General features: G+C 40.2%; 6 protein-coding genes across 8 annotated transcripts; 3 read left to right on the top strand and 3 right to left on the bottom strand.

Moving 5' to 3' along the window:
- Positions 1-106: 106 nt before the first annotated feature.
- LOC137201222 (proton channel OTOP2-like) lies at positions 107-3872 on the bottom strand. Its single transcript, XM_067616169.1, has 8 exons — positions 3786-3872; positions 3625-3684; positions 1991-2391; positions 1768-1904; positions 1619-1677; positions 1400-1524; positions 490-1295; positions 107-378 (listed from the first exon to the last, which is right to left on the bottom strand). The coding sequence occupies exons 2-8, from the start codon at positions 3675-3677 to the stop codon at positions 208-210; spliced, it is 1752 nt and encodes a 583-aa protein (XP_067472270.1). The 5' UTR covers positions 3678-3684; positions 3786-3872; the 3' UTR covers positions 107-207.
- On the bottom strand, positions 3634-10427 carry LOC137201223 (E3 ubiquitin-protein ligase TRIM16-like). The gene is made up of 6 exons (XM_067616170.1): positions 9151-10427; positions 8857-8952; positions 8486-8719; positions 8030-8201; positions 7863-7931; positions 3634-7685 (listed from the first exon to the last, which is right to left on the bottom strand). The coding sequence occupies exons 1-6, from the start codon at positions 9541-9543 to the stop codon at positions 7150-7152; spliced, it is 1500 nt and encodes a 499-aa protein (XP_067472271.1). The 5' UTR covers positions 9544-10427; the 3' UTR covers positions 3634-7149.
- On the top strand, positions 5180-6650 carry amn (amnion associated transmembrane protein). The gene has a single exon (XM_067616173.1). The coding sequence runs from the start codon at positions 5232-5234 to the stop codon at positions 6648-6650; it is 1419 nt and encodes a 472-aa protein (XP_067472274.1). The 5' UTR covers positions 5180-5231.
- Positions 10428-11064: 637 nt separating the features above from the next.
- On the bottom strand, positions 11065-18412 carry ush1ga (Usher syndrome 1Ga (autosomal recessive)). Of its 2 annotated transcripts, XM_067616171.1 has the most exons (4): positions 18042-18409; positions 14152-14605; positions 13044-13840; positions 11065-11970 (listed from the first exon to the last, which is right to left on the bottom strand). In XM_067616171.1, the coding sequence occupies exons 1-4, from the start codon at positions 18203-18205 to the stop codon at positions 11967-11969; spliced, it is 1419 nt and encodes a 472-aa protein (XP_067472272.1). In that variant the 5' UTR covers positions 18206-18409; the 3' UTR covers positions 11065-11966. The 2 variants fall into 2 exon arrangements, with proteins under 2 accessions (XP_067472272.1, XP_067472273.1); XM_067616172.1 differs by lacking the exon at positions 11065-11970 and having other exon boundaries at positions 13040-13840; positions 18042-18412.
- A 1356-nt stretch (positions 18413-19768) lies between these two features.
- LOC137201221 (proton channel OTOP2-like) lies at positions 19769-24099 on the top strand. 2 transcript variants are annotated; one of them, XM_067616168.1, is made up of 7 exons: positions 19769-20032; positions 20516-20886; positions 20986-21122; positions 21840-21898; positions 22224-22366; positions 22687-23531; positions 23621-24099. In XM_067616168.1, exons 2-7 carry the CDS (start codon positions 20517-20519, stop codon positions 23789-23791), a joined length of 1725 nt encoding a protein of 574 aa, XP_067472269.1. In that variant the 5' UTR covers positions 19769-20032; position 20516; the 3' UTR covers positions 23792-24099. The 2 variants fall into 2 exon arrangements, with proteins under 2 accessions (XP_067472269.1, XP_067472268.1); XM_067616167.1 differs by lacking the exon at positions 19769-20032 and having other exon boundaries at positions 20046-20886.
- A 697-nt stretch (positions 24100-24796) lies between these two features.
- Positions 24797-27412, top strand: LOC137168250 (Golgi apparatus membrane protein TVP23 homolog B-like). Its single transcript, XM_067570772.1, has 7 exons — positions 24797-24900; positions 25131-25204; positions 25316-25460; positions 25722-25811; positions 26275-26400; positions 26493-26621; positions 26712-27412. Exons 1-7 carry the CDS (start codon positions 24880-24882, stop codon positions 26736-26738), a joined length of 612 nt encoding a protein of 203 aa, XP_067426873.1. The 5' UTR covers positions 24797-24879; the 3' UTR covers positions 26739-27412.

Raw genomic sequence — 27412 nt, 5'->3', positions numbered from 1 at the left:
GTTTGCACTCCAGAATGACCATCTTATCTAAATTAACTGCAACGGGAATTTAAATGTTCCAAGGGCACCAGACTGACAACTAATGAATGAAAACGGTGTGACAATATTTCTTTGTAGTTAAAATTTATTAATATATATATATATAAAAAAGTTATACATTTAATACATAAGATAATAAAAATACTACATGTTCAAAAACAAGTCCAGTTAAGAGATTAAGTACACTTCAAAGAGACTGGCGACTGAGTGCATGCGATAGAAGATTCCAAAAGGAAGACCAATATTCACAACAGCAGCCCACATTGTGAATTTATAGAATTTTATCTCGATGGAGTGATCAAACTGGGGACGAGCGCCAAAGGCAGGCATGATCCACAGCTGTCAATACAAAAATAGGTGACAATGAGCAGGACACGTTTCCAGAAGAAAACACTAGAAGCGACAGTTGCAGTTACGAAAATATCAGAAAAATTAATTCAAATAACTTACGATTACGTTTGCTAGCAGCAGGAAGGCGCAGACTTCCTTCAGTACTTTTCTCTTCAAGCTTGGCTTACGAGGACTTGAAGTAAGGAAGTAGCTGGATTTATTGCCTTCTACAACAATGCTCATCTCTGCATGTTCTTGGAAAGCATGAGCATTTGTGTGCAGAGCATCTTCCTGCATCACATGGAAGGGCTCCCGGTGAAGGCCTTCAATGATGAAATAGTTCTGCAGTCCAACCTGGAGCACCGTCAGGATAGCCCAGGACAGGTTGAGGGCGTTCAGGTAGCCTCTGGCTCCTGTCGCCACCACAGCCACAATAGTGAAATAGCTGATGATGAACTGTCCCATTGAGGCTCCCACCAGCAGCACCACATCCAGGCTACGTGTGGGGTTTTTCTCTGACACGTGCTCCCTTTGGTCCAGCCTGTAGACGATACAGCCGACGACAGTGGAGATGCACATCAGGCTCACTATCACTATATTCATGATAAAATGAATCAGCAGTGCCTTGTTTCTCTTCTCCTCCTCCTCTTCTAGTATGTATGTCTCGTACACTATAAATGTTACAAGTCCTGCCACCACTAGGAGTATTCCTGTGACGGGGCCCAAACACACATCCTTTGGACGGAACTTAACGTTGTGGTGGCTGTGATCCTCCACAAGTCGACCGACGTTTTTCCACATGACGTAGGCCATAGCGGAGGCAAAGAGGCTGTATTCTATGTTAAAGGGGTAAAGGTAGTAGAAGGCCTCCTTGAAGGTGTCACATGCCGAGTGACTGCATTTACACTTCTTGTAACCATAGCTGGCTGAAGTGGAAAGAAGAGCAGTTCTGAGTTGGTTTTTCTTAACCAGTGATCATAAATGATTATGATTCAAATAAAACAAACAAACAAAAAAAGACAATTGATACCTCTGTACATCTTATGTGAAACACTGACATTCAGATCAGGAATCTCAGTTTGGTGAAGGGATTCTTCAGTAACAGCTGCCATCCATACCACCAGGTTTGTTGAAAGTGTAAGAGTAAGCCCACACCTGGAAGAGTGAAAACAGTTAGTATCCTGAAAAATTATAGAAAGACATTCTAGCGTGTGAAAATTGTCTGAAGTGAGCAAAGAAAATAGTTTACCGAGTGAAATTTGTGTGAAGTTGCACACAGTCCTTTGCATGAATCCACAGGAAGTATGTCTAACAACAAATACATTGTTAAGTTTCCCCTTACTCATTTCAACCATTTTCTTGTAATGCATAACTACAATGTTCTTAAAATCCAACAACCTGGAAAAACAAAAATACAGCTTGCACGACGGGGAAAGCAACTTTAACAGCGGAGTCACAGTGAAGGTAGCCAACATAGGTGGCAATCTTGAAGATGTCCATGAGGAAACTAAGCAGGCCAAACAGCACAAGTCCAACTGCAATATAAACATTTAAGTGAGATCAGATACATCTTAAAAAACAGACTTAAAAAATATCAAAAGGACTGTAAAGCAGTTCTCACCTCGGAGCCAAACAGGCCCTGCGTGGCTATCTTTGAACAAGACTGCTTGATCTTTCCGGAAGGTGAACACTGTGTAAAACAGCATCCATAACATAGTGAGGAGGAGGAGAATGATGAGGAAGATTTGCCTGTGCACAGGAGTAACGGCCACGTTGTTGAAGGCACTGCCGCTGACCAGAGCGCAGCCCAGGATGAGGATATTGATGCAGATGATGCCGGACAGGAGCCATCCACCACCGTGATGGGCTCTCTCCATCACTGCCTCCACATGGTGAATAATGTCTCTCACAGTCTCATCACTGGGCGGACGGGAGGGACTGGGCAAGTGCTGGATGTTCTCCATCTGTGCTGCTGTTTCAATGTTGGATGGATGGGCTTCAAGAACATCATTTGGTGTTTTTCTATAAATAAGGACACACGTCATGAAGGTGTGTGTCTGTGCGTATAGCCAGCTGGGTATTGCCTATAATGTCCTCCTTGTGTTCTTTGTGTTTTCAATTAAGAGGCAGGAGGCAACTCTGGGTCTCAGAGTTGTAATTTGACAATCTTACATTATTAATTTCTGGTTGACATTGTGGGTGTATGTGATGTGCTACTGTGTGTAACGTTAGCTTTGTATTTGTATAATGTGTCCTGTGTGTTTTTTTGCTTTGTACTGTTTGTTGTTGTGCTGTTATGTTTTTTTTTGTAAGGGAGCGCAGATGAAAATTAACTTTAAAGCTAACTCTGGTGCAGTACATCAAATGTTAACATTTATGTTTAAAACTGTACGTTGTCCCAATAAATACAATACATCTTTAGTAGCAATCTCTAGTAAAATATATACAAAGTAAAAAAACATCAGCTGGTCGTATGTGTGTGTGTGTCTGCTTGGCTCCCCTGACAAAGAACAAAATGTATACAATTAATATAGAAAGTACAACGCTGTTAAGCTAACTTGGCCACGAACTCAGCACTCTAACGGTCGCCCAATTTCTCCAAATCTACTTTAAATTAGCCTAAATTTTAAAAAAAACGGATTAGCGATCTCAAATATTGGCAGGATTTACACAGAATGGAAGTGATATGACATAGAGCAAGATACAACCATTAGATCACGTTAGTATCATATCTAATGCATTTAAAAAAATAAAGTTTATCTGGGAGTTTCAGTTTACGCAGCCTACCTCTCTATCTGAGTTTTGACGTGCGTGCGTGCGTGCGTGCACACAACTACGTAACTACGCTGAACACAAACACACACAAACCCCACCACTGTTATGAGGTGCGGACGTAACAGACCAAAAATAATAAACAGGAATGATTTGATGAAATTCATTAACTATGTTTACATTAATCCGTGCTTCTCAGAAAACAGCAGTAATAATGTTTACTGTAAAAACATACAAGCTCACACTGTAATATTACAGACCTAGATAAGGTCTTTCAAAACATGCTGTAGTGCACCAGAACCGAGAACTTGTTATTTTGGGATTCTTATCATTTAGATTTCACCATATCCTTCCTATATTAGAGGCCATGTGGGTAGCTAGAGTTATTTAGATAATAGATACTGTATGTCAGCCATCATACTAGTAGCTAGATAGTAGCTATGCATATAAAAAAAAACCTGACTCTAAAATTTTGAATTTTACCTTGTGAAGAGTTTGTTGCAGGTCCGGAACATCTGCTGAGCTACAGTTTTCATGATGTCCCTGCGACCAAATGGAGATTATAACGTCAGCTATGTTGCACAGCGGCCACTTTAATGACACTTAGGCCTGTTTATAACATGTCAAATATAAAATAACTTTACCAAGATTAAAGGAAAACAAAGACCAGAAATAAATGAACTCCCGCCTTTTCTCTCACTGTTGGATAGATAATGCAAACAGCTCAAGCACCGGACGGAGGTGAGTTAATGAGGGAACACAGGTGCAATTAGTTTCAGCTGATTAATTATTCTCGTTTCTCGCCTCACACCCACTCCAACGCGTTTTTAGGGGGAGTTTCGATGGCCACTTCCGTGTAAATTACCGTTTGGCCCCGAATGTCATTGTTATTCCATTTACGTATCTCCCGTGAGATCAGGTTGGGCGAGACACTGCCTCAGGCGGAATTCAGGTTCAATGAGTCTGTGTTTATTTTGTCTAAAAGCCTAATCCTGGTACCCGTCCCAAAATACAGGTTCACTGAAATATTTGGATATCTTTGCTGAGTAAAACCTTGACCTAAGGCATACAAATCCAATTAATTACAGATAAAACGATCTCGTTTACTTCCTAATTATATGGAACCGTTTCAGAGACAATAAAATCAATCAATCAATGTGTAAATACATGAAGGATACGAAGTAGATCCCATTAAGAGTAGTTTTCATGCTCTGTCTTTCATGTGCATAGCTGCACATTTAGTGCTGCTATGCTTTTGTGGCTTATTGTGATATAGAAGTTAAATTCATTTAGTTATGACCCTGACTGACTGCTTTGGGGTCCTAATTGAAATTTGAGAGTTGTTTAGAGTAATCAGATTTCATATTAATTTTAATCAGTCAGGGGCTAAAATATTAGAGATGCTTGCTTGAAAGACATATACACACCACTGCACTAAACATAAATGAGATTTTAAACAATCTTTTCATAGCATTCCTGGTTTATTAAAAAGTTAATTGTAAAAAAATAAATAAAAATGGAAAGAATGTATGTTACATGAAGCAAAATTTCTATGATGACACCAAAGTATTTGAGGGGAAACATAATCTCAGAGAAACATCCAGACTTTGTCCTTTAAGAAGATTAGTCTCTGCCCATTTCTGAACTCAATGCTTGCCTAAACATTACCATGTTTTTTTTTAATGTAAAATGCTTTCAGTATCCTGCAGTTTATACTATTTGAACTTGGTTAGTTAGGCTATGGTGATGTGAATAGATAGAAGAAAATCCACATCTAGATAACCAATAAACTCTAGAAAATTAATTGAAATTTCTTATCATTGTTCAAAATTTTCTGATGGCTCTCAGGCAGACAAAGTAACAACAAAAAAAACCCCACAAAATACAAAGCACAAAAAAAAAAAAAACATGTCATCTTAAAACAGATCTGTTACTGCAGAAAATGTCAATCTTTTACAGATCACCTGCTTGAACAGGTTGATGTTAGAGCTCATCTGCTGTCCTGGTAACTTGTGTGCACTCATGTGTCAGTCACAAGGTTGGAAACAAAGGTCACCTACTGCTCTCTCACTCTGTCACAAATATACAAGATGCTGAAAACACTACACACGCTCCTTCTCCTCTGTCTTGTCGGGGCAGGGAATGCTCTGTACAAACAGTGGATTCCTGACAACAACTATGAGAATAAGACCAACTGGGACAAAGGAGCCGTTCCTTGTGGCAATGACCGAGTTCAGTTTTCAGCCCAAAGAAAAGTGTCTGTGTTTGTGGAGACCACACATGCTGTGCGGGAGATGAGGATGCCAGTTGATGGAGAGTTCATCCTGAACTCAGGAGCTGGATTTTATGTTGTTGCGGGACAAGAGCCGGGCTGTGGAGCAGGTGTCACTACCAAGTTCAAAAATTCAGAGTCTCTACAGTGGTTTAACCCAGCTCTGTGGCAGGCGGCTGCAACTCTGGATGACATGCAGCGGGAAAACTTTCTGTTCTCAGTCCATGAGGAGAGTGTCCCTTGCCAGTATGACGATGTGGTTTTCAAAGCCCGCTCCTCCTTCAGAGTGGACACCAGCTCCAGCCAGCCTAGCATCTCTGTCAAATCTGTGTCTGTACTGGGGAAAACGTTTGACAGCGGATCTGAGTTCACCCAGTATCTCAGCTCACGCTCAGGCCGACTGCAGTTTCACGGATCCTCTGCAGTCACTGTCGGGAACTCGGGTTGCGTGGATCCTTCTGGCTGTGACTGTGGGAATTCTGTAAACCATCAGCAGATCTGTGCCAGTGTCACATGTCCCTCTCTTAGCTGTAAGAAGCCTCTGCTCCCTGTAGGACACTGCTGTGATGTGTGCGGTGCCATTGTCACCATCCATTATGCCCCCGGTTTCAACCTGCAGAATTACAGACAACGAATCCGCCACCTTTTTCTTGTCCTGCCACAATACAAATCTATTCAGCTGGGCATGTCTAAAGTCTTCAAATCACAGCGGTTGGTGGGGATCATCCCTTTTGGCTCCTCAGCTGAGATCCAGGTAGTTATCCTGGATGAAGAGAAAGGCACACAGGCGGAGGCTCTGGCCAAGGACATAGTGAGGGATGCCAATTCTCATGGGTCTAATCTGGGAATCACGGAGGCTGAATTTCAAACCTCCACTGGGAGCAGCAGTGATCAGTCTGGAAGCAGTGCTGGAATGGTGGTTGGAGTTGTGTTTGGAGTTTTAATTATGATCACACTCATTGTTGTTTTGGTTGTCCTGATTCGTAAGGGGGTTGTTCAGATGCCATCAATGCCTTCGCTGCCATCTCTGAGCAGCTTTAGGAACAATGATACTGGAGACCTTGGAGGGCCTCTTGACCATGGCTTTGATAATCCCATGTTTGACAAGCCAGTCATGCTGCCTGCTGTTCCTAGCCTATATGGAACTGAAACTAATAATTCTATCTCCCTGACTCCAACAGGTGTGCACTTTGTAAATCCAGTTTATGATGAGAATGAAACTGATTTTAATGTCTGAAATTGACTGCATTGAACTTTAGGTATGTTAATCATTTCCAAATGTACTTTTTTTATTAACTTGATTTTACAGTCACCACATAGATAATAAATCCTCCTATAGTTTATAATAATTCAAATATGTAAATAAACTCATACAATTGGTGCTAGACACTGAAGCAATTAATAACTGAATGAACTTGTAAGACAAATAAAGGAATTGTTGGCAGGCAGTTGTGTATCTTCTCCTCATTCATATCACATTCAAAAGCTGTAAAGCTGCAATAAATTCCTGACACACCAACTGCTGCACAATTTTTTATGTTCACGTTGCACAGTTACAACTAGATGGTGGTAAATTTAACCTTCTTTGACATGTATGTGAAAAAAAATCATTACTTTATGTACCTTGTTATCTAACCTCAATAAACATTTACAACGCACTAATTTTTCTTTTACAAGCTCACAGTGAAGGCAGCTGCTATTTTATGCAGTGTCACAAGTAAACATGGGAAAAGGTTTCATTTAGCATGAACCAGAAAAACTACATTGTCCTTCTTTGACAGCCAGGCAGTAACATACAAGGGCTCTATGAAATCACCCCTGTACTTGTGGAGCAGCCTCATGGGACCGGTTACATCATAGAAAGACACTGAGCCTCGGTGAAAGTCAACGTATAAGCCAATTCTTGTGATATTAGAGGCTTCTAAAAGTGTCTCCACACCAGCATGCCAGGCAGAGAAACCTCGGCTGCTCCTCCCCATGCACCAAGAAAAGTCATTCCCGGTGATGCAGTCTGCGCTTTGATCTCCCTTACGATTGATGCTCTTGTACGTGACCCCTACATGTGCGCCTTCCCCGCTCAGCTCAACTTCAATGTAGTGCCTCCCCACGTAAAGGCTGTCTGAAGTCATTGCCTGGCGCCAATACTCAAAGCGATCAGGGTGGTCTGGGTAGCTGTGCTGCCAGGGGCTGGTGTTGGTCAGCTTTCTGTTGTCCTCTGTTACACGTAGGAAATGATGAGTGGTGTCTGGGTTAAAGGTCAAACTCCTTGTGTCTACAGTACAGGGGAAATACAATTCAATCAATCAGTAAAACTTTATATGTGTAGCACCTGTTGTACAGGATAGTGCGATTCAAAGTGCTTTACGGTTGACTGACAGTTGGTGTTTAAATAACCAGATATGATGACGAAAAAATATGTTGCATGCACATTGAAAAGAAAGAAATTTACATTTTAGAAAGTCCTCTAGAGTCTCAGGATCAGGCAGCGAAGAAACGTCTGGCATCTGGGATTTAGTATCTATATTATCATCAACAAGAAAACATTTGAGAGGTTTAAAAAAGTATGCAGATGAACAAAGAAAGGAGCCAAACTATCAAAATATGATATACACCCACCACTTTTGCAAATCATGTTCAGTTTTTCTCTGTAACATGAGAGAATCAGGTCACACAGCTCCTGGGTAGCATCAGTCACTACTTGAACATAAGAGTCTAGATGGTCCATGGGGTTGATGTACACACTGGGCAAACATACAGCTGCCTCTCCTGTCTTCCACTCTGAGTACTTCTACAACAAGCAAAACAAAATTGCGTAAGGATGTGAAACGAAGCTGTTACACAATCCCTTTTCTCTGAGAAATTTTCTTCGTGAGATTACCGAAATGCTGAAATGCCTGTTCTGTGTACACTGTCAACAACACACCGGCGTCCAAAATAAAGTCTCAGGGAACATCCTGTGCTAATCCCAGATCAGGAGATATTTGACTGAAATGAGTTCACACCGTCTGGCATACAATTGTTATTTCTCAACTTATTTATCGTCATTTTAAGTATTTCATATATATTTTGTACCTGCAGGAAGTTGACATCAGACTTGCTCCTGGACAGTTTGTTCATTTGGGCCAGAGTCTTTGTCAGCTCTGTTCTCTTCTGCTCCAGATGTGCCTGTATCCCCTCTGCCTGTCTAAGGGCTTGTCTCTGCTCACCCTCAAGCACCTCCAACGCCCCTTTCTTGGCCTCCTCCACGGTTGTCTGCAGCCTGGCGAACTGCTGTTCAACGATGACACAAACCTCCTGCACCGAAGACTGAAGGTCCAGAGAGAAAAGAGAAAAATTGAAAGGTGGAAAACGAAGTCAGAATAATGTATTTAAACCAGATCATTGTGCATCCAATGAATTTAGAGAAAATGGGTTTTGGTGTGATATTTTCCCATGTAACATACCTTAATTAAGTCATTGTTGCTCTGCAGTTTTCCAATGGCTTTCTCAGCTGCTGAGGCACTCTGACTGATCTCTATCTGCTTTTCCTGCAGTTCAGTCTACAAACAATCATCACAAACACAATTGCTAGAGATGCTACATGAGGATTTCAAATAAGACCATATAGTGGCAACTAATACAAGACTATCTAACTAATAAATTCTGTTGCATTTTTAGAGCAACAGCCAAAATAGCAATTCATTTCACAATAATAAATGCTCTGTGCTGAATAAAAACTGTGTGTGTTGTGCTGAGACCTCAATCTGAGCGCATGCCTCCTCCACAGATGCAGTTGTGTGACCTTTATGCTCCTGGTTTTCGCAGTCTAGACACACACAGCAGCCGTCCATCAGACAGAAGCGCTCGAGAGGAAGATGGTGAACCTCGCAAGCCTGACAGTCGATGTCATGGACAGGGTCCACCAGCCGGTGGTTTTGAAATTTGGCGTTCTCCAGATGAGGTCTGAGATGAGCCTCGCAGTAGGAAACAAGACAAGTCAGGCAGGATTTCAGGGCCTTGCTGGGGTTATCCATGCAGGAGTCACATAAAACATCTTGCGGGAGCAGTGTGTCCAAAGTCAGGCTGGTAGGATCCCTCGGCTCCTCCTTTGTGTTCAAATTCTCCTCATTGTTACTGCTTATAGCTGTCATGTTTGAGATCTATTGTAGTTTCTGCCCAGTTAGGATGATTCTTTTCCTTAGCCGCCACTCTTCTAGTCACCTTAAACTTGAAACAGCTCAGTTCTGTGTTAGACTGTAACAAGGCCTAAACTGCTGCTTTATCCTGCCTTTTCTATGATCCTAAGACCCTCGCAACTGCATAAGGAAATAATTGAAAACCACGCCTAAGGTATTTTGTACTCAGCCAGCTGAAGCGTTGTTATTTTTCACCCCTCCCCTGTTTTACTCTTCTCCTTGCCCTGTATCCAACCTCATAAGCTCAAGACACACACCAAATCTAAAAGATGAGGGGAGGAAATGACGAGTGTATTACGGCCCACCCAAGGGGGGGATGGACATCCTCCTGTTCATTCTCTCCTAGCTAATGACCTCTGGCTTGTTTACTTGCTCAAAAGTTCATTTCAACAATGTCGGTGATAACAAACGATTAGGTCCATCTGTGATAAGGCTAATGAATAAACACAACCAGGGTGTACATATTAGTATGATTCATGGATTATTGCTTAAACTCATTTAGAATAGTTTTAGAACTTTGCTGCTGCTATGAGTCAGGCAGTGTTTCCTTTTGATAACAATGTTATCGATGTAAGAGGCATGGAGCTCCCTGACAGCGGCACTTATCTACAGTATAATTTCCTGACCTCATGTCATGCAGACAACAATGACGCTTGTCGTTTGTGTGTGAGCAGCATGTTAGGATTATCACACTGACTGAAGATGCCAAAACAAGTATTTTCCACTCTCTGTCTATCTGTCTCTCTCGCACAGACACACACACACCAAACAGATAATGAATGCCACAGGATGTTCACTGACCTTTAAAAACTGTAAAATAAAATATAACTACATACAAAAAGTACATATTACAGTAGTTACACTATGCATAAGTAGGAACTCAGTTGTTAATATGTTTGGTAAACTGATGAGTGAGCATCTTTTTACTTTATACAAGGGCTGTACCCAGGGTTTTATAAAAACTGAGGTCATAAATTCAAAATTTTCAAGCAAGATCCCACCCATCAGAATTTTTTTGTCAAACCACTGACCAAACTCTATACAAACTTTCTGAGCATTTAAGAAAAATCTTGCTTTAAAGCCTCCTGTACATGACTTTATCTTTATGTAATTCTGGAAAAAAAGACCAAATCCCTCTTATTTTAAGTTTTTGCCTAAAAGGATAGGCTACTTTTTTAGATATTAAATCTAAGTAAAAACTATTAAATAAAAAACATATTGATTCAGCCTTAACAAATCCAATAAACTGTAATATGTCTGTATTTGTAGCATGTAAACCCTACTTCATGTCATTAAACCCCTGAAACATACAGGAATATGATGACCTCAGTGTCCTCAATGGTAGTTATGGCTCCGCTTTAGGCACATCTTTAAATATATTCTGCATATCTTTGTAGGCCGCTCTGCTGATGAAATATAGTAAATAAAGTGCAGTAAGGAGAGCAAAGTATAAGGATACACCAGTGAAGTAGTTTATATAATTAAATTATATTAGTACTTTTATTAAAATCCACCTAAAATATTAAAAAGTTAAGACATTAAACACATGCACGTGCAGATGTACATGATGAAAATAAAAACTGTTCAATATATAAACTGTTGGAAGACTGACATGAATGATATACAAAGGTTTATAAACCTCCCAGTGTATTGACTGAACATGCAAATATATATAACTATCACATATTATGTTGTGTTTTATAAAATGATCAACAGATGCTGCATTTTCAGGCAGTTTACAATACTACAGTAAATAAGAAGGGAAAACTCAGTGAGTAATTGGCCTGCATTGGCAGTGAGCCACACGTGGACTGACATGGCTTGCTGTATGTAAACATGTACAGAAATAAAATATGAGACTTAAAATTATTAATGCAGAAAATGCAGAAACTTTTCCTATTGAAACCATTGATAACAGAACTGTTATGTCAAAAATATTTACGACAAAAGACATTTTTAAGCAAATGCACAGGTACAAGATATGCAGGCACATGATGTGGTTGGATTGACCCCACAGGGGCAAACATGTTCAGGGGACACAGACCCCACAATCAACTCTCTGTTGCTGTCTATGCCACATGGCATACAATGACACTGCAACTATTGTCATTCAGTTTGTTAAACAATTCAGTGCAGAGGACTCTTACAGATATTTTCAGTGAGTCTAACAAGACCCCTGTTTTGAATTTAGCTCACATCTCTTCTTGCTCGACATATTCATCTCGACAGTGTTCTTTCTGCTTTGTTACCGCTGAGTTACCAGGAGAGGTAAATCATTTAGTTCTGTCTGTCCATACGTGACATTCACTCCATAATGCTCCACTGACCTTTAAGGCGGGATGAGCTCACAGCGAGAGGATCATCTAGAACAAATTTTATTATCTGCAGAACAGAAGGAAGACAGTTTCAAGATTTCTTTTCACAAAACATTTTCTCAGTGGCTAGATTTCAACAACTAGAAGCAGTGCAGTCCATTAATATTTGGACAATTACATATTTTATGTTTGGCTCTGCTCCAGCACATGAAATAAAACAATAAATATGAATTAGCTTTAAGGGTTTTTAGATGATTTAGATGATTTACACATCCATACTGAAGGGTGGGTGGGGGGGAGGGCCTGAAGACAGAACAGTGGATTATTCTTGACTGGAAAATGTAGTCACCTGATATCAATCCAACTGAAGACGGCTCCAGTACAAGCGTGCCAAGAACTCACTATAGCAATTGTTTGCTGATGTCTACAGGTTGCAGACTGCAGTCAGTCTATGGCTGCTAAGGATTTTCAATTACATATTAAAGGCACCCTGTGGAGTTTTTTCTTCACTGGTAGCACTACTGAGCAATATTTTTATGCGTATGTCTCTGTTTTGTTTGTTGTACACACATGAAGACACACATGCACGCAGGTGACGCAGTACACATTCCACTATTCCACTCATCTACGAGAGGTATTTGCCAAGAAACGCAGCAGTGCACCAGTAAGGGGAGGAGAGAGAAGGAATGCAAGCTAGCAAACATGGATGTTGCCAATGGTTTAAATTTTTGGAAAAAACAAAAAACAAAACAGATTTGCAAATGTTTTATGAGGAAGAAAATGCACCTCGAAGTCACATAATGCATTTTGCTGAGAAACACTGGATGTAAACATAAACTTTGTTTGTTTACCAGAAAACTACAAAGAGCACCTTTAATTATGTTAATATAATTTTAAGTGTCCAACTAGTTTTATCCCTGATAATTGAGAGGTTGTATAAAAAGTCCCACACTCTCCATCTGATGTGGATGTAAACAAATTAAAGCTCAAATTAAAGCTGATAGTTTTATAGCATTTCCTCATCGTTTCATTTATAATTCATTGTGCTGTACAGAGATAACATAAACAATATACCATCGCCTAAATACTTCCTCACTATTCTGTATAACTGGAAATCTCTCTTGAAAAATCTGCACTCACAGTTCTGTGTCCTCAATGCAGTCTGGTTCCTCTATGGTCTCCAGCCGTCTCTTACAGGCATCTAAGATCTTTTTCCTCGGCCCTAAGGGGATGTGGATACTCTTAAGGTCATGGTCAGAGCACAGCAACAGAGCTTCAAGGTCGATCTTCTCCCTCTTAAAGATGGAGAAAAACTCGCTCATGCTCTGTGTGGCCAGGAAGACCTCCAGAGGGCTTGTGTCAGGCTCATCATCATCGTCCAGCCCTAACTCGACCTCTTCCCAAGGCAGCTCCTCTACATTCCTCTGCTGCAGGCTACGTGCACTGCCGATGCTGTCTTCATCTAGACTTGGGTATTGCTGCAGCCGACTGCGTAATCGCACAGTATTGCCTGACTGGTTCACACTGGCCTCTTCCCGATCACCGAGGTCAAACATTCCCCCGCTCACATAGTTCCTCCTGAAAACCATGGTGCCCAAACCAGGCCGGTTGAACAGGGAATCATGTCCTGAGTCGGTGCTGATCTCAGAATAGTCCACATCAGGCCCGTGGAGGTCCGGCTCACTCATGGCACGTGAAATGGCATCGTCATTGTCTCTGGGGAACATGTCACGAACATTGCGGCGGCTACGGTCTTTTGGGTTGACGTAGGTCCCCTGTTTGACAAACATAACATCATTGCCTAGCTGAAGTCCAGAGAGGGAGCGTACACTCTTCCTTCCATCCTCATAGATTTTAAAGGTCCCATCTCCTTGTTTTCTCCTTTCCAGCTTCTTCTGGATCTTTGTCTTCCCTCGGTTTGTGGCATGGAGAGTAGCCTAACAGAACAGCAATAATACAGTAATCAGGCATTAATCACTTCCTGTGAAAACATTAGATTTCAGACGACCAAAACAAGTGTTTTTGCATATTTTAGCCAAATATTATTTCTGCCAATCAGTTGGAAAAGCTTTGACATCAATTCATCTTTTGATACCTTTCAGACAATGTTGTATGAAAAGTCAAAATACATGCAGTTAAGAGCAGGGATTAATTTGAAATATTTTTTTTTTCTATAGCTGGTGCTCTAATTGAAATGAAATATGCAATCATGCAAAAAACATAACAGCATGAATAGACAACTCCTGACCTGAGAATATGGCACACTGACAGAGGCTGCATTTAAGTTGTGCAGCTTGTGGCTAAAAGAGCTGCTGGTGTAACTGGAAAAACTCATGACGTCTGACGCAGAAGCCTCGGAGGCCTCCTTATGAAACTTCCTCTCCATGCGCCTGTGGTGCTTCTTCTGCATCTTCATGCACTCTTTGATTCTCCGCTCAGCATCACGAAATGCCCGGTCCTTCAGCTTGCTGACCAGCTTGGGGTTGAGGCCTGTCTGCTTGGCAGCGATGGAATCCAGGTAGCGGACGCAATCCATGTGATTCTTTGTGGCGGCCATGTCCAACGGCGTGTGGTAGTCGTTGTCCAGGCACCATATGTTGGCACCGAAAGACACCAGGAAGAAAAGGCAGTTGAGGTGACCGTTGGCAGCTGCCAGGTGGAGCGGCGTGTTCCCCCATATGTCACACTTGTCAGGGTTCCCTCTGTAGAAGAAAGTTATTAGATAAAACCGTCAAAAAATCTCTCACAAATTTAATAAACAGATCATTTCATCCGTGTTCAGACTGATTATGGATACATCCTTTATATATCTGCTGGTTAGTAGACTCATGAATAGGCTAAGCATATGATTTTTTGGGTGATGTTTTCAGCACTGACCTGCCATACATGGGTTGTTAATGGGACCTTATTTAATAATTTAAAGTCTATACAACACATTGCATTTTAAGAAAATCAACCATAGATCTCAGATCTACTAGGATACTACTAGGATGTTTTGATTAAATGTATCCTGCACAGGGAATTTATCATTATTACATGGCACCATAAATAACATTTTAGCCGCATTCACCCTTAGCTGAGAGTCCACGACCTTAGGATTACCTCTTTGTGTGCTGCACTGTTGCTGTCGGTCTGTAATATGACCACAGGCTTGCCAGGATCAGCGCTACACTACCTGTATCCAGTTTCAGGGGGAGGCCGAATAGGTTGCGCCTGACTCAAAAAGCATAACTCTGCCTAGCCGGTGATGTCATGCTGAATTCCTCAAGTCAAAACATACAGTATTACAGCTGCTTAGATGATATGAAGAACAGATATGTATGATGCTTATTGTGTATTTCTTTCCTATCATAAGCCTAGTGTGCAAATCTATGAAAGCTCATTTGTATCATCATTTACATTACTCAAATTTTGTTCAAACTGATATTCCATCAAAAATCTTACTGATAATCAGTCATTTTCAAAGGAAAACAGGCTTTATTCATGATATACAACTTGTTTGTGGTCTCAGCAACCACATATTTGTAATAACTAAATTTTTCAGCATTTTTTTTTTTCAGTTTAGACTTCGGCGGTTTCTGGCAAACCCCCTAAATATAAATGTTACTGAAATAGCTATGCATTGTCTCGTCTCCATCCTCCAATGTAGCCACATACAGACCGCTGAATATTTGATGAGATGGACGTGAAGCTACTGTCGAAGTGCGGATATATTATTGATGCATTTCGTTGTAAGGTTTTCACAGGGAATGTGTGTCGGATCTGCCAGACCCAACCTAGGCAGCGATTAGCAAAGACCCACTCTGATTTCAACCCCTAGCTCTTTTGTCTGGACAGGATTGGGTTTGGAGAGAAAAAAAAAAGCTAATTTTAGGATCAAGGGTTGCTTGAGTTCAAAGGTAAAAGAGGAGTGGGTGTCATCAGTGTACGTGATGTACTGCATGTGGCAAACAGCCAAGAAAGACACAATAAAACATTAATCAGACAAAGGAATTGCACTGTCAACTCAGGACTGAAATAGCTGAAGAAGATAACATGCTATAAATTGACGTCAAAAGATATAGTAATTAGCTTTGTTCAATTTTTATTTGAAGACAAAATATTTATGACTTTCTAAACTTAAGATTATACAATATGCTTGTCACAGATAGGGACCATCTAAAATGATAGCTTTACGTGTCATAATTCATGTCTCTGCCCAGTAAAATGCTGACCACAGCGGTAATATCTCTGCTCACTTATCCCTCCCTTGTTCTTTATCACATTATGAGCTGTTTGCATCCTCACTTCCTATGACAGTTTGATGTTACTGCAGGCCACCCGATGCAATATACTTGCTGAATATAGCAGGGTATGGCATCTTTCCCATGAAATTGTCGAGCAACATTTAACGTCTCTTCATATATCCCGGGGTTTCACGAGTTTGGTGCCTCTGTGAAAAATTACGGCAGGTATTAATGTTTAATTTTACTACCTCATGTCAATCAGAGGAATACCATCAATAGAGGAATCCCATGTCCTTGGCAGCTAAATGACTCCAAGGCCTTGTTTACACTCATTTCATGGGAAATAGTGAATTTAGTATTATAATGTAGCAATCCTATGAACCCTTCCTTGCTTTGCTGCCTGAGTGTTATAAGAAACTGGGACTATAAAAATAAATATCATAAACATTTTCTTTATTCTGATATTTTGCTTTCAAGCAAATCTTTTCTGTGCAAGGTGAGACAGCTTTTAGGAATTTCAAAACATAATGGGACACACACTGATGACTCACTTTTACAGTGAGCCTCTCAAAAGCCTCACTCAATTAAGCAGGTTCATAATGGGTCCATTTTCCTGGCTGACAGGCAAACCAGGTCAGCCAGAAAACATGAGAAATGGGATGTTGTGTGCTTCCTCACGCCAACTGACCCTGAATACCAACTCCATTTACACAGTGTGCTGAAGAACAGCAAACATTCATGCTACAATGCCGCCTTTTAAAATCACTGTATCCTGTTTATTTGATCAAACATTATCCTTTGCCTGTGATGATGTCATAAAATTGTTAATTAATCAATAGAGGAATCCTATGTCCTTGGCAGCTAAATGACTCCAAGGCCTTGTTTACACTTATTTCATGGGAAATAGTGAATTTAGTATTATAATGTGGTAATCCTATGAACCCTTCCTTGCTTTTATGTATGTTATTAATTGTTAATTATGTAATGCAAGGCAAATGCACCCTGAATGAGGTGTGCAATATGTCCTATAAGTCCTTTTTATGGGTCAACTTACATACATGCTCTTGTAATTATACAGTAAATGTGTCAGGGAATACAGGACAGCAATACATTTAATGGAGTAATGTCTCTATGACTCATCGGTGCTCTTAGGTGATGTGCTCCTACAGTAAATTAACAGTGTCATCATGTTAAATGTCATCATAGAAGTGTTCAATTTTACACTCAATAGTCCTGCGTCGCTTTGAAAATGGTAAACTATATTGCTATGATGTACTGGTAATTATCAAGGTATATGACCTCCAGATGTTGACAAGCTACTATGATGGGAAAAGAGCCAATTAAAATGTTACGAAAACATTAAATTAATGTTTGATCATCACCTCGAAAGCAAATGAACTCCTTTGCTGCTTCCATTGCAGAAACAGATTTCAATCATTTAAAAAAAAAAAAAGTGTCCCGCCCAACATGGGGGTTTTCCAGACCTGACCAAGCAATAAACTGCACTTTTGTACAATCTACCAAACAAGTATTTCAATTCTTTGCCTGAGATTGCTCTTAGCCTGTAGCAAAGCCCGAAGTTAGTTGTGTTAGTGGCATGCCGGGGCCCGTTCTCTTCCCTGGGCATGCAAACTCAAACTTGGATTTTCTGATGGTTCAACTACACAAAAGCTATTCGAGTACTGAAACTTTACTTTATTCTTTGACAATTTGGTGTGTAAGGTTTGTTTTTACCTGCCTCCTTAACACGGAAAAAAATGTAAAATTGTTTGAAATGACAGGGAAAATGGTAGTTCAAATTTCCTCTAAAAATGCATTTTATTGGATGAGGATGAACACATTTGAGTGAATTTGGTGGCAGTCCATATAGTATTACGCACACGTCCCGATGGCTACCAAGCTTTATACCCACCCCCTCGCCACGATCAGCCGCAGAGCCTCCAGATTGCCGTGATAAGCAGCCCATAACGTCGGTGTCATGCCATCCTCATCCGGTGCGTTGAGATCCTTCCGAGTAGCCTCCTTCAGCAGGTCCAGGTAGCCGTCCCGGGCCGCCTTGTGGTATCTGTCATTCATGGTGCAGAATTAATCCACCCTGCTCGACTCCATTTCGTTTCATCAACACCAGCATTATCATCCTCATGAGGCGATGTGGTGGGAGTAGACCGGCTGAAGTGCCTATTTGTGCCCCACCGTCCCACCGGTCTCCTGATCATGTACAGGCAGAGCGCGTCGCCGGTATCCAGGGACGCCACGATGCGCATCGCCTGGTTAACAGTGCTCCCGGTGGCCGATGTGGTCCTAAACCCACCGGGGAACCTGTTAAGGTCTTGTCTGTGCCTGTCCTAAACTGCCAACCCAAACAAAAGCAAATATCACAAAATCTGTAGCTCAGCTTTCATTTAATGGTGTCTCTATAACATTACTATTGTGACTTATGGGGTATTTATTAGATGATCCCGGCTGTGCACCATGGGTTTGAAGCTCTCAGTAGGTTAATTACTTTAAAAAAGACATTGTCCTTTGGTATGCCGTTGTACTTAACCATGTCTGCCCTTTATGGCTGCAGGCACTGCAAGAGACAGAGAACTTTACTACTGATGTGTAGATTTGCTGCTGTGGTTAAGTCATGTGGCTGATAGATCAAGCAAGGTATTTGGGGAATTTAGTCAATGCGCATTTTAATGGCTAATAAAAATAATATTTACATGCACTGCCAGTTGATGACCTGGGCTAATATTAACAGTTTCATGTTATTAGATCTGAAAACTCTTCTGAAACGTTCCTCTATTCTTTCAAACTCATTAATCATACAATAATAAACTTAAAGACACAGACTGAAGTTGAACAAACTTGTTTAGCAAATGATTAGAAGTATGATCAGACATTTGAGAAAGTAAAATTATGCTTTGTCATAATGTGACTAACACACAAGGAAGCATATGAGTCTCTTGTGAGAACCTGATATTTATTTTCCCCCTTTCCTTTGAATAAACCATTGTTCTAATTGTCCTTTACTGGTAAGACTGGATGTGAAATATGAGAGCAGACAAAGGATTGAGTACCATGGAGTGTTGAAATAAAAAAGTAGGCTATTTCTGCTCCCGGCCCCACCCTGAGGAATAGGGTATAAACTAGCCCAAGTTAGCACTGATGAAAAAATAAGCAAAACTGCACCAGTGGTTCAGGAACTAGAAGTTCTCATACATACCACCCTATTGAAACTTCCATAACAATAGGCAGATAGTGGCCAGGCTTGTCATGTGCTACACCTCAGGCATTTTGCAAAGACAAGAGATAGAGGCACATCTCTTAATTGAGCCATGAATAGCATTAAAGTACTGCAAGTATTCCCTTCAAGCACTGAATAAAAAAGATAGGCGAGTAGAGTAGTATGCTACGCCTATTTAGAGAATTTGGATCACAATGAGATTGTGAGGCGTAGCTGTGTGTGGTCAGCCGCAGAAAAAAAAAGTGGATCAAGTTGAACAAGACAACTCAAGCTATAAAGCCTGTAAAGTGTCTATGAATGTAAAGAGATAGAGATATTTTCCCCCTCATCTTCAATATTTATTTTGTGTTTGCCATTAACACTTTTTTATAACAAATGACTGGTATTGTGTATGTATGTATTGTGTAATATCAAAAAAAATGCTGTTTATCCGAAAAGGAACCGGTTTCTTGTATTTTGGAATTCATGAGATTAGGTTTTTCCTGGAAACATCTTTTGAACTTTACGTGAATATTTTGTGCAAAACATGCTGTGTGTGGTAATAATATGGTATTGTTCATAACAGATTTATTGACATTTATGACTCTTTGTACGGTAAACCCATGTGTTTTTGAAGGCATATAAAAGCCATGACGGCTCAGACTGCTTCTCAGGATCACACTATACATCAGGTAAGCTTACAGGTATCCTGAAAGCTTCTCTTGATTTTTAGCAGGTCGCTGTTTTGGTGAAATGACACAATCTTGGTTTTGGTATTCAATTTCAATTTCACTTGCCCTGATGTTATTCTTGATTTGATCAGAGATGGAAAGGAAGAGTGTGGGTGACTTTGTGGATTATCATTCAATACAGCTCTGTCAGAACCAAAACCAAAAGAGGGGGAAACTAAATCCTATTTGTTGATTTGAATGAGCTGTTTTGTGTAGCACTGAAAGGGTGACAATTATGCTGATTTTGTATTTCACTTGGGCGGGAACTGCCTTTAAAGGAAACCGGTGAATGGGTGTAGCTGTTAAACCTGTGATGTCTCACAGCAGAACCAGATGCAGCTAACAATTCATTTGTGAACAGATCCTACAGAGAGGAATCATGTGTTTGAACACTGGCTATCCGTGCAAATGTTTGACCGATGGCAATCCGTGTGAACCATGTAGGATGACGGCCAAAGACAGGGAAACAGAGGAGGCCCACCTGTCCAACAACATCAATGCAGTGGGCCAAGTGGGGAACGCATGTGAGCCTGAGCTGAACATCTCTTCCAGTGGAGTTGCGAGGGAACGGGTCAGAAACTGGGGATGGGGGCTGTCTGCGATCATTTGTGTAAACATCTTGATCCTGGGCTGCGCCTTGGTCAGCGGCAGTGCGTATAACTACGTCAACATCGGCAGTTCTGACCTGCAGGTTTTCCTCATCATCCTCCTCCTCCTCACCTCCATCTGGATGATTTATTATGCCATCTACACAGCTAGGAAAGAAGACGCTGTTACGTACAAGGATGGCCATGCTGGACCCCTGTGGCTCCGGGGTAAGTAAATGTTGTTCTTGATTGATTTTTCATTTACAGAGCAATTTTTGAACACTTATACAATTTTTACCCCTGTTCTACATGTTCTCACTCCTTCAGGAGGACTTGTGGTATTTGGACTCCTCGGTATTCTCATGGACATTTTCAAGATAGCCAGCTATGCTGGCTACCTCCACTGTGATTCTGCTGTTAAGGTTGCTTTCCCTGTGGTGCAAGTTGTTTTTATACTTGTGCAGGTAAATATAACTAAAAATGCCAGCATGCTTTAACCCTCATCCTACCAACATGTTTAACATACAAGGACTACCGACTGGGGTCCCTGAACACCTCAAGAATAAACGACAGTAAGAAACAACCATCATAGCAAAAATGTTAACTCATTTCTTCTCAAAACATTATAAGTTATGTAATTAATATAATCTGGAAAAAAATCAGATCATTATTATTATTATTTTAGGAAAGTTACAGTTAATTTACATATTGTGTAAAATGAAAATATATACTTTTCTTTAATACTAATTGCAGCTTTTATCCAGAGTACAGTCTCTCTACAAAGCCTTCAAAATGACTGACAGAGTGCCCTTACCCCCCCCCCCCCCCCCCCCCCCCCCCCCACAGGCAGAATTGAGTGCTTTTGACTGGGGTCCCCCCGGACCCCAATACGTTGGTATTTTTAAAAAGCACTAATTAAAACAGAAACAGAAAACAATGATATGGAGTCATTGGGAACAAATTGATTGACAAAGTCGTGAAAAATTGGAATGATAGAATAAAGCGCCTGTGAGATATGACAGAAAGTATACCTCTGTGGTCTGCGGGTACCCCAGTCGGTAGGATTAAGATTAATGAAATGACACATTGTGGGAAAAAAATGAGTTAAATTAAGTCTTTAATGGTTGCAAAATATTATTATTATATTATATAATATTAATAATTGTAAAATCAATTTGCAGACATACTTCATGTGTATCCATTCCAAGGACTGTGTGCAGCTACAAAAGAACATCACACGGTATGTGATTAATTTTCCTTTTCCTTGTTTTTCATCGTTCACTGTCTTTGTAAAGCATGAGAGTAACAGTAGCTTTATACTGATACCGTTGTCGCCACATTCAGAAAATCAGGCCGTTCTCTTTATTTGCAGACCTTGAAAAATGCTCTATTATTATTTATTTTCTTTACTGTAATTAATACACCAAATTTGATTTGAAAAATAAATACATAAATAAATGAAAAGCAAGACTTTCATTACTTGGTAGATACTGATTTTAAACTTTTAAACATTAAATTTTAAAACATTAAAATCTGATGTTTTTTCTTCTTGTCCTCTTATTTAGCTGTGGGCTGATGCTCACCCTCTCCACAAATCTAGTTTTGTGGATGACTGCAGTCACCGAGGAGTCCCTTCACCAAACAACTGTTCCTGACTATTCGAGCAACGTCACTAAACTCTCTGGACGAAGCCTGTTCATCCATAAAGGTAATCAAAGTAGATACATAGATATAGTCTTTATTGTCCCACAGGAAATGTGTTTTCACAGCCTGTACATGTTCCACATATAAACATACAAATAGCCACACTACAAACATACTGATATACATAAACACATAACTTTCCTTCCCCTGACTGTATCCCAACACATATACATGTATCTGCACACACATACACTGTGTCAGCGAGGCGTTGATGGCTCTGTCGTTCATGTTTGGGAGATAAAGCGATGAAAGCAGATGGCACAAGACAGGAACTACCACAACATAACACATGTCTCTCTCTCTGTATCCTGTCATGTCTTACAGCAAGTTACGGCAGCGATAAGTGCAAGTGTAGCCACACTTCATGCAGCATCTTCAAGGAGGCCTACTACTACCTGTACCCCTTCAATATCGAGTACAGTCTCTTTGCCTCTGCCATGGCCTATGTCATGTGGAGAAATGTTGGTCGAGTGTCAGAAGAACACGGCCACCACGACATAAAATTCCGTCTCAGGGATGTACTTCTCGGTCCTGTGGCGGGTTTTCTCTTGGTGATTGCAGGTCTGGCAACCTTCATTGTGTACGAGATGGAAATGAAGAAGGACAACAGCAATGGCAAGAAAGATACATTTCTGATGATGCACTTTGTCATGAATATAGTGATAGTAACCCTGATGTCCGTGTCCACTGTGATCGGCTATGCCGTCTACAAGGTGGACCACAGAGAGCACATGACAGAGAAAAACCCCACTCGCAGCCTTGATGTGGGGCTGCTGGTGGGTGCCTCGTTGGGACAAATCATCATCAGCTATTTCACTATTGTAGCTATGGTGGCAACTGAAGCCAAAGGCTACTTGGACAGGCTCAACCTGACCTGGGGTATCCTGATGGTGATGCAGATCGGCCTGCAGAACCTTTTCATAGTCGAAGGGCTTCACCGAGAGCCCTTCCACGAGGTGCACCCGGTCACTGTGGTTGCAAATCCATACGTGCTGCAGCCAGGCAAAGAGCTGGGCAGCCTTGAAGGAAAAGACATGGACACCAAGGCGAGCCCAGTACTCACAGAGCGAAGCCTGCACAGCCACACGACTGAACACAGACCCAAACTGTCATGGAAGAGACGGGTGTTGAAGGAGGTCTGTGCGTTTCTTCTGCTGGCCAATGTCATAGTGAGTACCAGTCTCCCTCGCTCGCTCAAATTCACTGCTTTTAAATTCACCAAATATTAAAGCTGTTCTCTTGTTTCTTTCTATAACAGCTGTGGATCATGCCAGCATTCGGTGCTCGTCCCCAGTTTGACCACTCCACCGAAGCTAAATTCTACAAGTTCAACATGTGGGCCGCTGTCGTGAATGTCGGACTTCCTTTTGGCATTTTTTACCGCATGCATTCAGTTGCCAGTCTGTTTGAAGTGTTCCTCACCTCATAACACTGAAGGGGGGACAAAATGTGTACAGCCAAACTGTTATGACATTATAAAACCGTTTTGTATAAATTGTAGTTTGTTTGGATGATGCTTTTGTGACGTAGGTACTGACTGACAACATTACTTTGATGTTTCTCAGTATGTTATAGTCTGTATATTTGACCATGTAAATGTATTCAAAATGTTATTTTCAGAGGTAAAAAAAAAAAAAACAGTAGTTGTGAAGTTTATCTTGTTTCATGCCTCATACTCTGTTTGTACAAAATAAAGATGAGCAATAAAATGCATGAGTGAATAGTTGTGTGTTATTGTTATTGGTATTAATATTATTACTACTACTACTTCTGCTGATTGTGGTAGAATTAGTTTAAGTATTTGACCTAATGAAAAAACTATTTTAGTGATAATCTGAGAGACTAGTTTTTATGCACCTACATCTACTTTGAAAACTTGAAACAATTAGTTGATTGATTGACTAGTCATTAGACAGAAAGTTAATCAACAACCATGTTGATAAATGATCGTTTAAGTCAATTTTCACCCAAAAATATCAAATATTTTCTAATTATTTTTCTAATTCCACGCCACTGAAGTTTTGCTTGTCTTATTATAGCAAACTAGCCTAAATACCTATATTTTAGTTTTGGACTGTTGAGCAAAAACAAGCAACTTAAAGACCATGGTCTTTAGGAAATTGTAATGGGCATTGTTTTCACTATTTTCTTTTATTTTACAGACCAACTGAAGTTAATAGAGAAACACATAATAACAGTTACAGTCGTACCTTACTTTTTTAATACACTTCTCAAACACTACTCTTTTACAATACACTACTCAAATCCGCAAGGAAATTAATCAAAGTTGGTAAAGAAATTCTTCACCAAAGCATCTGGGAAAACTTACCAGTCCGGAAAAACATGTGAACAATCATAAGCGAATGAAAATGCTCATAAATGATTTGCGAAGGTTAATAGAGCTTGACTTACCTTTGAGTCAGGCAAATTTAAAGCCACGCTTCCGTGGGGTCCTTAGCACACGGCTTTGTTTACAACCACGTCACCAGATAATACATCCTGAAGTGTCAAAATCCTATGGTCAAAATGCGGATACAGGTAATCCACAGTCTGATTTTGTGACTATTTAGAAACGTTTTCTTTTTGTCTTTTTCGTCTTGAGTATGGTGAAACACGTCTTAATTGATATTTTAGACATTAATATGTATGACTTTTCATGTTGAATGCACAAACTAAGCCGAAAAAACATACAGCAGCCTATTTGGCCCAGTCTCTGCATGCAGCATTAGCGTTAAGCTGCTAATATATATACATATTTATGTCAACAGGACTGTCACGACACAGACGCTCCTCTCTTCGGTGAAGATGACGATAACAACAGGTTAAGAAGGTCCAAAATCAGGTGAGATGTCCTACTTTCGTGGCTATAAAGTGGTCTAGCTGTTTGTAATTTGTAAACTGGATTGGATTGCATTTAAATATAATGACATGTAGACGATCATCTGTGTTGCAGGCATCCACTGGCTTCATTCTTCCATCTTTTCTTCCGAGCAAGTGCCATCGTGGTCTACTTACTCTGTGATATCTTCAGCAGTCGCTTCATTGTCTGTATGGTCACCATCATCCTCCTGCTGTCATGTGACTTCTGGACTGTCAAGGTGAGCCTAATAAGAGTATGGGTCTGGTCGGGTTATGTTTTACCTCAGGACCACCAAGTTATACTGCATTGACTTTTAATGTTTGCCATGCTTGAGTTTTATTTGTAACATTTTGTTTGTGTTATGTTTTCTGTTTTGTTTTATTTTTTTCCTTGTTTTGTAGAAATTTGGACATGAGTGTTATGTGTGTGTTGTTTACGACAGAATCAAATCAAATTATCAGGCTTTTATTTACTAATTCATTCTTTTTTATTTCCCCAGAATGTATCTGGCAGATTGTTGGTGGGCCTTCGATGGTGGAATCAAGTGGATGAAGATGGAAAGAGCCACTGGGTGTTTGAGTCAAGGAAGGTAAGCAGGAGTTCATTGGGCTCATCTCAAATGTTCAGCAGGTATTTGCACGGCTTAAGCTGTAATAAACAAAGGCTCAAAACAATGTGTTTTTTGGGTTTTTTATACTGCAGTCTTCTTAACAAAGAAGGTTTCTCACATGGAAAACAAAAATGGAACAAAACATCCTTTGCAAACTAAACAGCCTCATCATGTTTTGTGAAAAAAATGTCTGTACTTTGTGGAAAATATGGTCCAGCTACAATTTCACTAACTGGATTCACTTTGCAGAATTTTTTAAAGTGCCTCTGTAATATTTGCCAAGCACTTTCCTGGGTCAACGTATCTTCCTTATTGGACCAACGTAGATAATGTAACATATCACAGCTGCTTTGTTATCTCTTCAAAATGTCACACGTCACAATGGGGCTTTATTGAATGAATGAATAGAATGAAAGGAAATCTTTTTCCTTTTTCTTAACAGACAGACAATCTGAACCTGACATCCAGTGCCGAGTCACGGATCTTCTGGCTTGGCCTCATCGTGTGTCCCATCTTCTGGATCATTTTTGTGTTCAGCACCATCTTTTCTTTCAAGATTAAATGGCTGGTCGGTTCAGTGCATCTTAATATGAATGTCAATTTAAATAGCTGCCTATTGGTTCATGTCTCACTCCTGTTTGTGATGTTTCCCCCCCCCAGGCTGTAGTAATAATGGGCTTGGTTTTACAATGGGCCAACCTGTATTGCTATGTCAGATGCAAGTTGGGTGGAAAGTCCAACCTAAGAAGCATAGCAAAGAACTACCTTGGTGTCCAGATTTTTAAAGAGGTATGTGAAAATAATCCTGATCCCCTCTTTACTCTTTTGTTGTAGTGACATGTTGCATTAATGCCTCCATTTTTTTTTTTCATAAAAAAGGCAATGAAGAAAACACAGGACCTTTAGGTTAAAGAGGATGAGTGACGACTACCTGCAGTGTGATGGATTACAATGCTGGATGGACACACTAAATTCACTTGAAAACATGTCTTTTTTTAGGGTATATGGGCTTTTGTACTTTCACTAGAGTTTTTGGTAAAGGTTTTTGGATTTTGTTTGTGTTGTTTCCTTTGAATACATTGACTAATGAATTCAAGAATAATTGCCAAAGATCTCTAAAAATGTCATTAAAATACCATTTAGTTTTTGATTTATTTAAAAATTTCATACAGTTGTATTGGTACTGCAGGTGATGGCACCAATGCATAGCACAGGGAAAGGTGTATTTTCATTGATTTGAGGCAATTGTTGCATAATTTTGTACAGTATCAAACCTTACTTGTAAGATCAATCACAAGACTGTCACAATAGGCTTTAATGGTAATGTTGAAATGTCTGGATGAATGGATTTGGATCAGAATGGTGATCAAACTATGCACTTTTTTCTCAAATGTAAAGCATGAAATATGTTTCACATGTAAGAGAAATATTGCTGTGCCTTGAGGCTGAGTCAGTTTTGTGAATTTTGACGGCTCAGCTGAATATTATGTATTTTTTCTAAGGGCATTTGGGAAAAATGGTTTAATTATTTTGGATATATATATGTATGTATGTATAAATAATAAAGTTGTTAACTCTTA

The sequence above is a fragment of the Thunnus thynnus genome, chromosome 17, assembly GCF_963924715.1.
Source record: "Thunnus thynnus chromosome 17, fThuThy2.1, whole genome shotgun sequence".
NCBI lineage: Eukaryota > Metazoa > Chordata > Actinopteri > Scombriformes > Scombridae > Thunnus > Thunnus thynnus.
Note: the sequence above shows the minus strand (reverse complement) of the source record. Positions and strands in the feature narration are given on the sequence as shown.

Bases quoted from the DNA above. Each gene is read 5' to 3' on its own strand.
- amn (XM_067616173.1), top strand. From the start codon at position 5,232: ATGCTGAAAACACTACACACGCTCCTTCTCCTCTGTCTTGTCGGGGCA.
- LOC137168250 (XM_067570772.1), top strand. From the start codon at position 24,880: ATGGTCAAAATGCGGATACAG. The intron at 25,812-26,274 runs GTAAGCAGGAGT...TTTTCTTAACAG, and splicing joins GGGTGTTTGAGTCAAGGAAG to ACAGACAATCTGAACCTGAC. The intron at 26,401-26,492 runs GTCGGTTCAGTG...TCCCCCCCCCAG, and splicing joins CTTTCAAGATTAAATGGCTG to GCTGTAGTAATAATGGGCTT.
- LOC137201221 (XM_067616167.1), top strand. From the start codon at position 20,451: ATGTGTTTGAACACTGGCTATCCGTGCAAATGTTTGACCGATGGCAAT. The intron at 20,887-20,985 runs GTAAGTAAATGT...TCACTCCTTCAG, and splicing joins TGGACCCCTGTGGCTCCGGG to GAGGACTTGTGGTATTTGGA. The intron at 21,123-21,839 runs GTAAATATAACT...ATCAATTTGCAG, and splicing joins TTGTTTTTATACTTGTGCAG to ACATACTTCATGTGTATCCA.
- ush1ga (XM_067616172.1), bottom strand. From the start codon at position 18,205: ATGAATGACAGATACCACAAGGCGGCCCGGGACGGCTACCTGGACCTG. The intron at 14,606-18,041 runs GTGGGTATAAAG...TTTCTTCTACAG, and splicing joins CGGCTGATCGTGGCGAGGGG to AGGGAACCCTGACAAGTGTG. The intron at 13,841-14,151 runs GTCAGGAGTTGT...CTGTTCTGTTAG, and splicing joins TCAGTGTGCCATATTCTCAG to GCTACTCTCCATGCCACAAA.
- LOC137201222 (XM_067616169.1), bottom strand. From the start codon at position 3,677: ATGAAAACTGTAGCTCAGCAGATGTTCCGGACCTGCAACAAACTCTTC. The intron at 1,678-1,767 runs GTTGTTGGATTT...ATTTGTTGTTAG, and splicing joins CTGTATTTTTGTTTTTCCAG to ACATACTTCCTGTGGATTCA. The intron at 1,525-1,618 runs GTAAACTATTTT...TCACTCTTCCAG, and splicing joins CTTCACACAAATTTCACTCG to GTGTGGGCTTACTCTTACAC.
- LOC137201223 (XM_067616170.1), bottom strand. From the start codon at position 9,543: ATGACAGCTATAAGCAGTAACAATGAGGAGAATTTGAACACAAAGGAG. The intron at 8,720-8,856 runs GTATGTTACATG...CTGGACCTTCAG, and splicing joins GCAACAATGACTTAATTAAG to TCTTCGGTGCAGGAGGTTTG. The intron at 7,686-7,862 runs GTAAATTTCTTT...CCTGTACTGTAG, and splicing joins TCTAGAGGACTTTCTAAAAT to ACACAAGGAGTTTGACCTTT.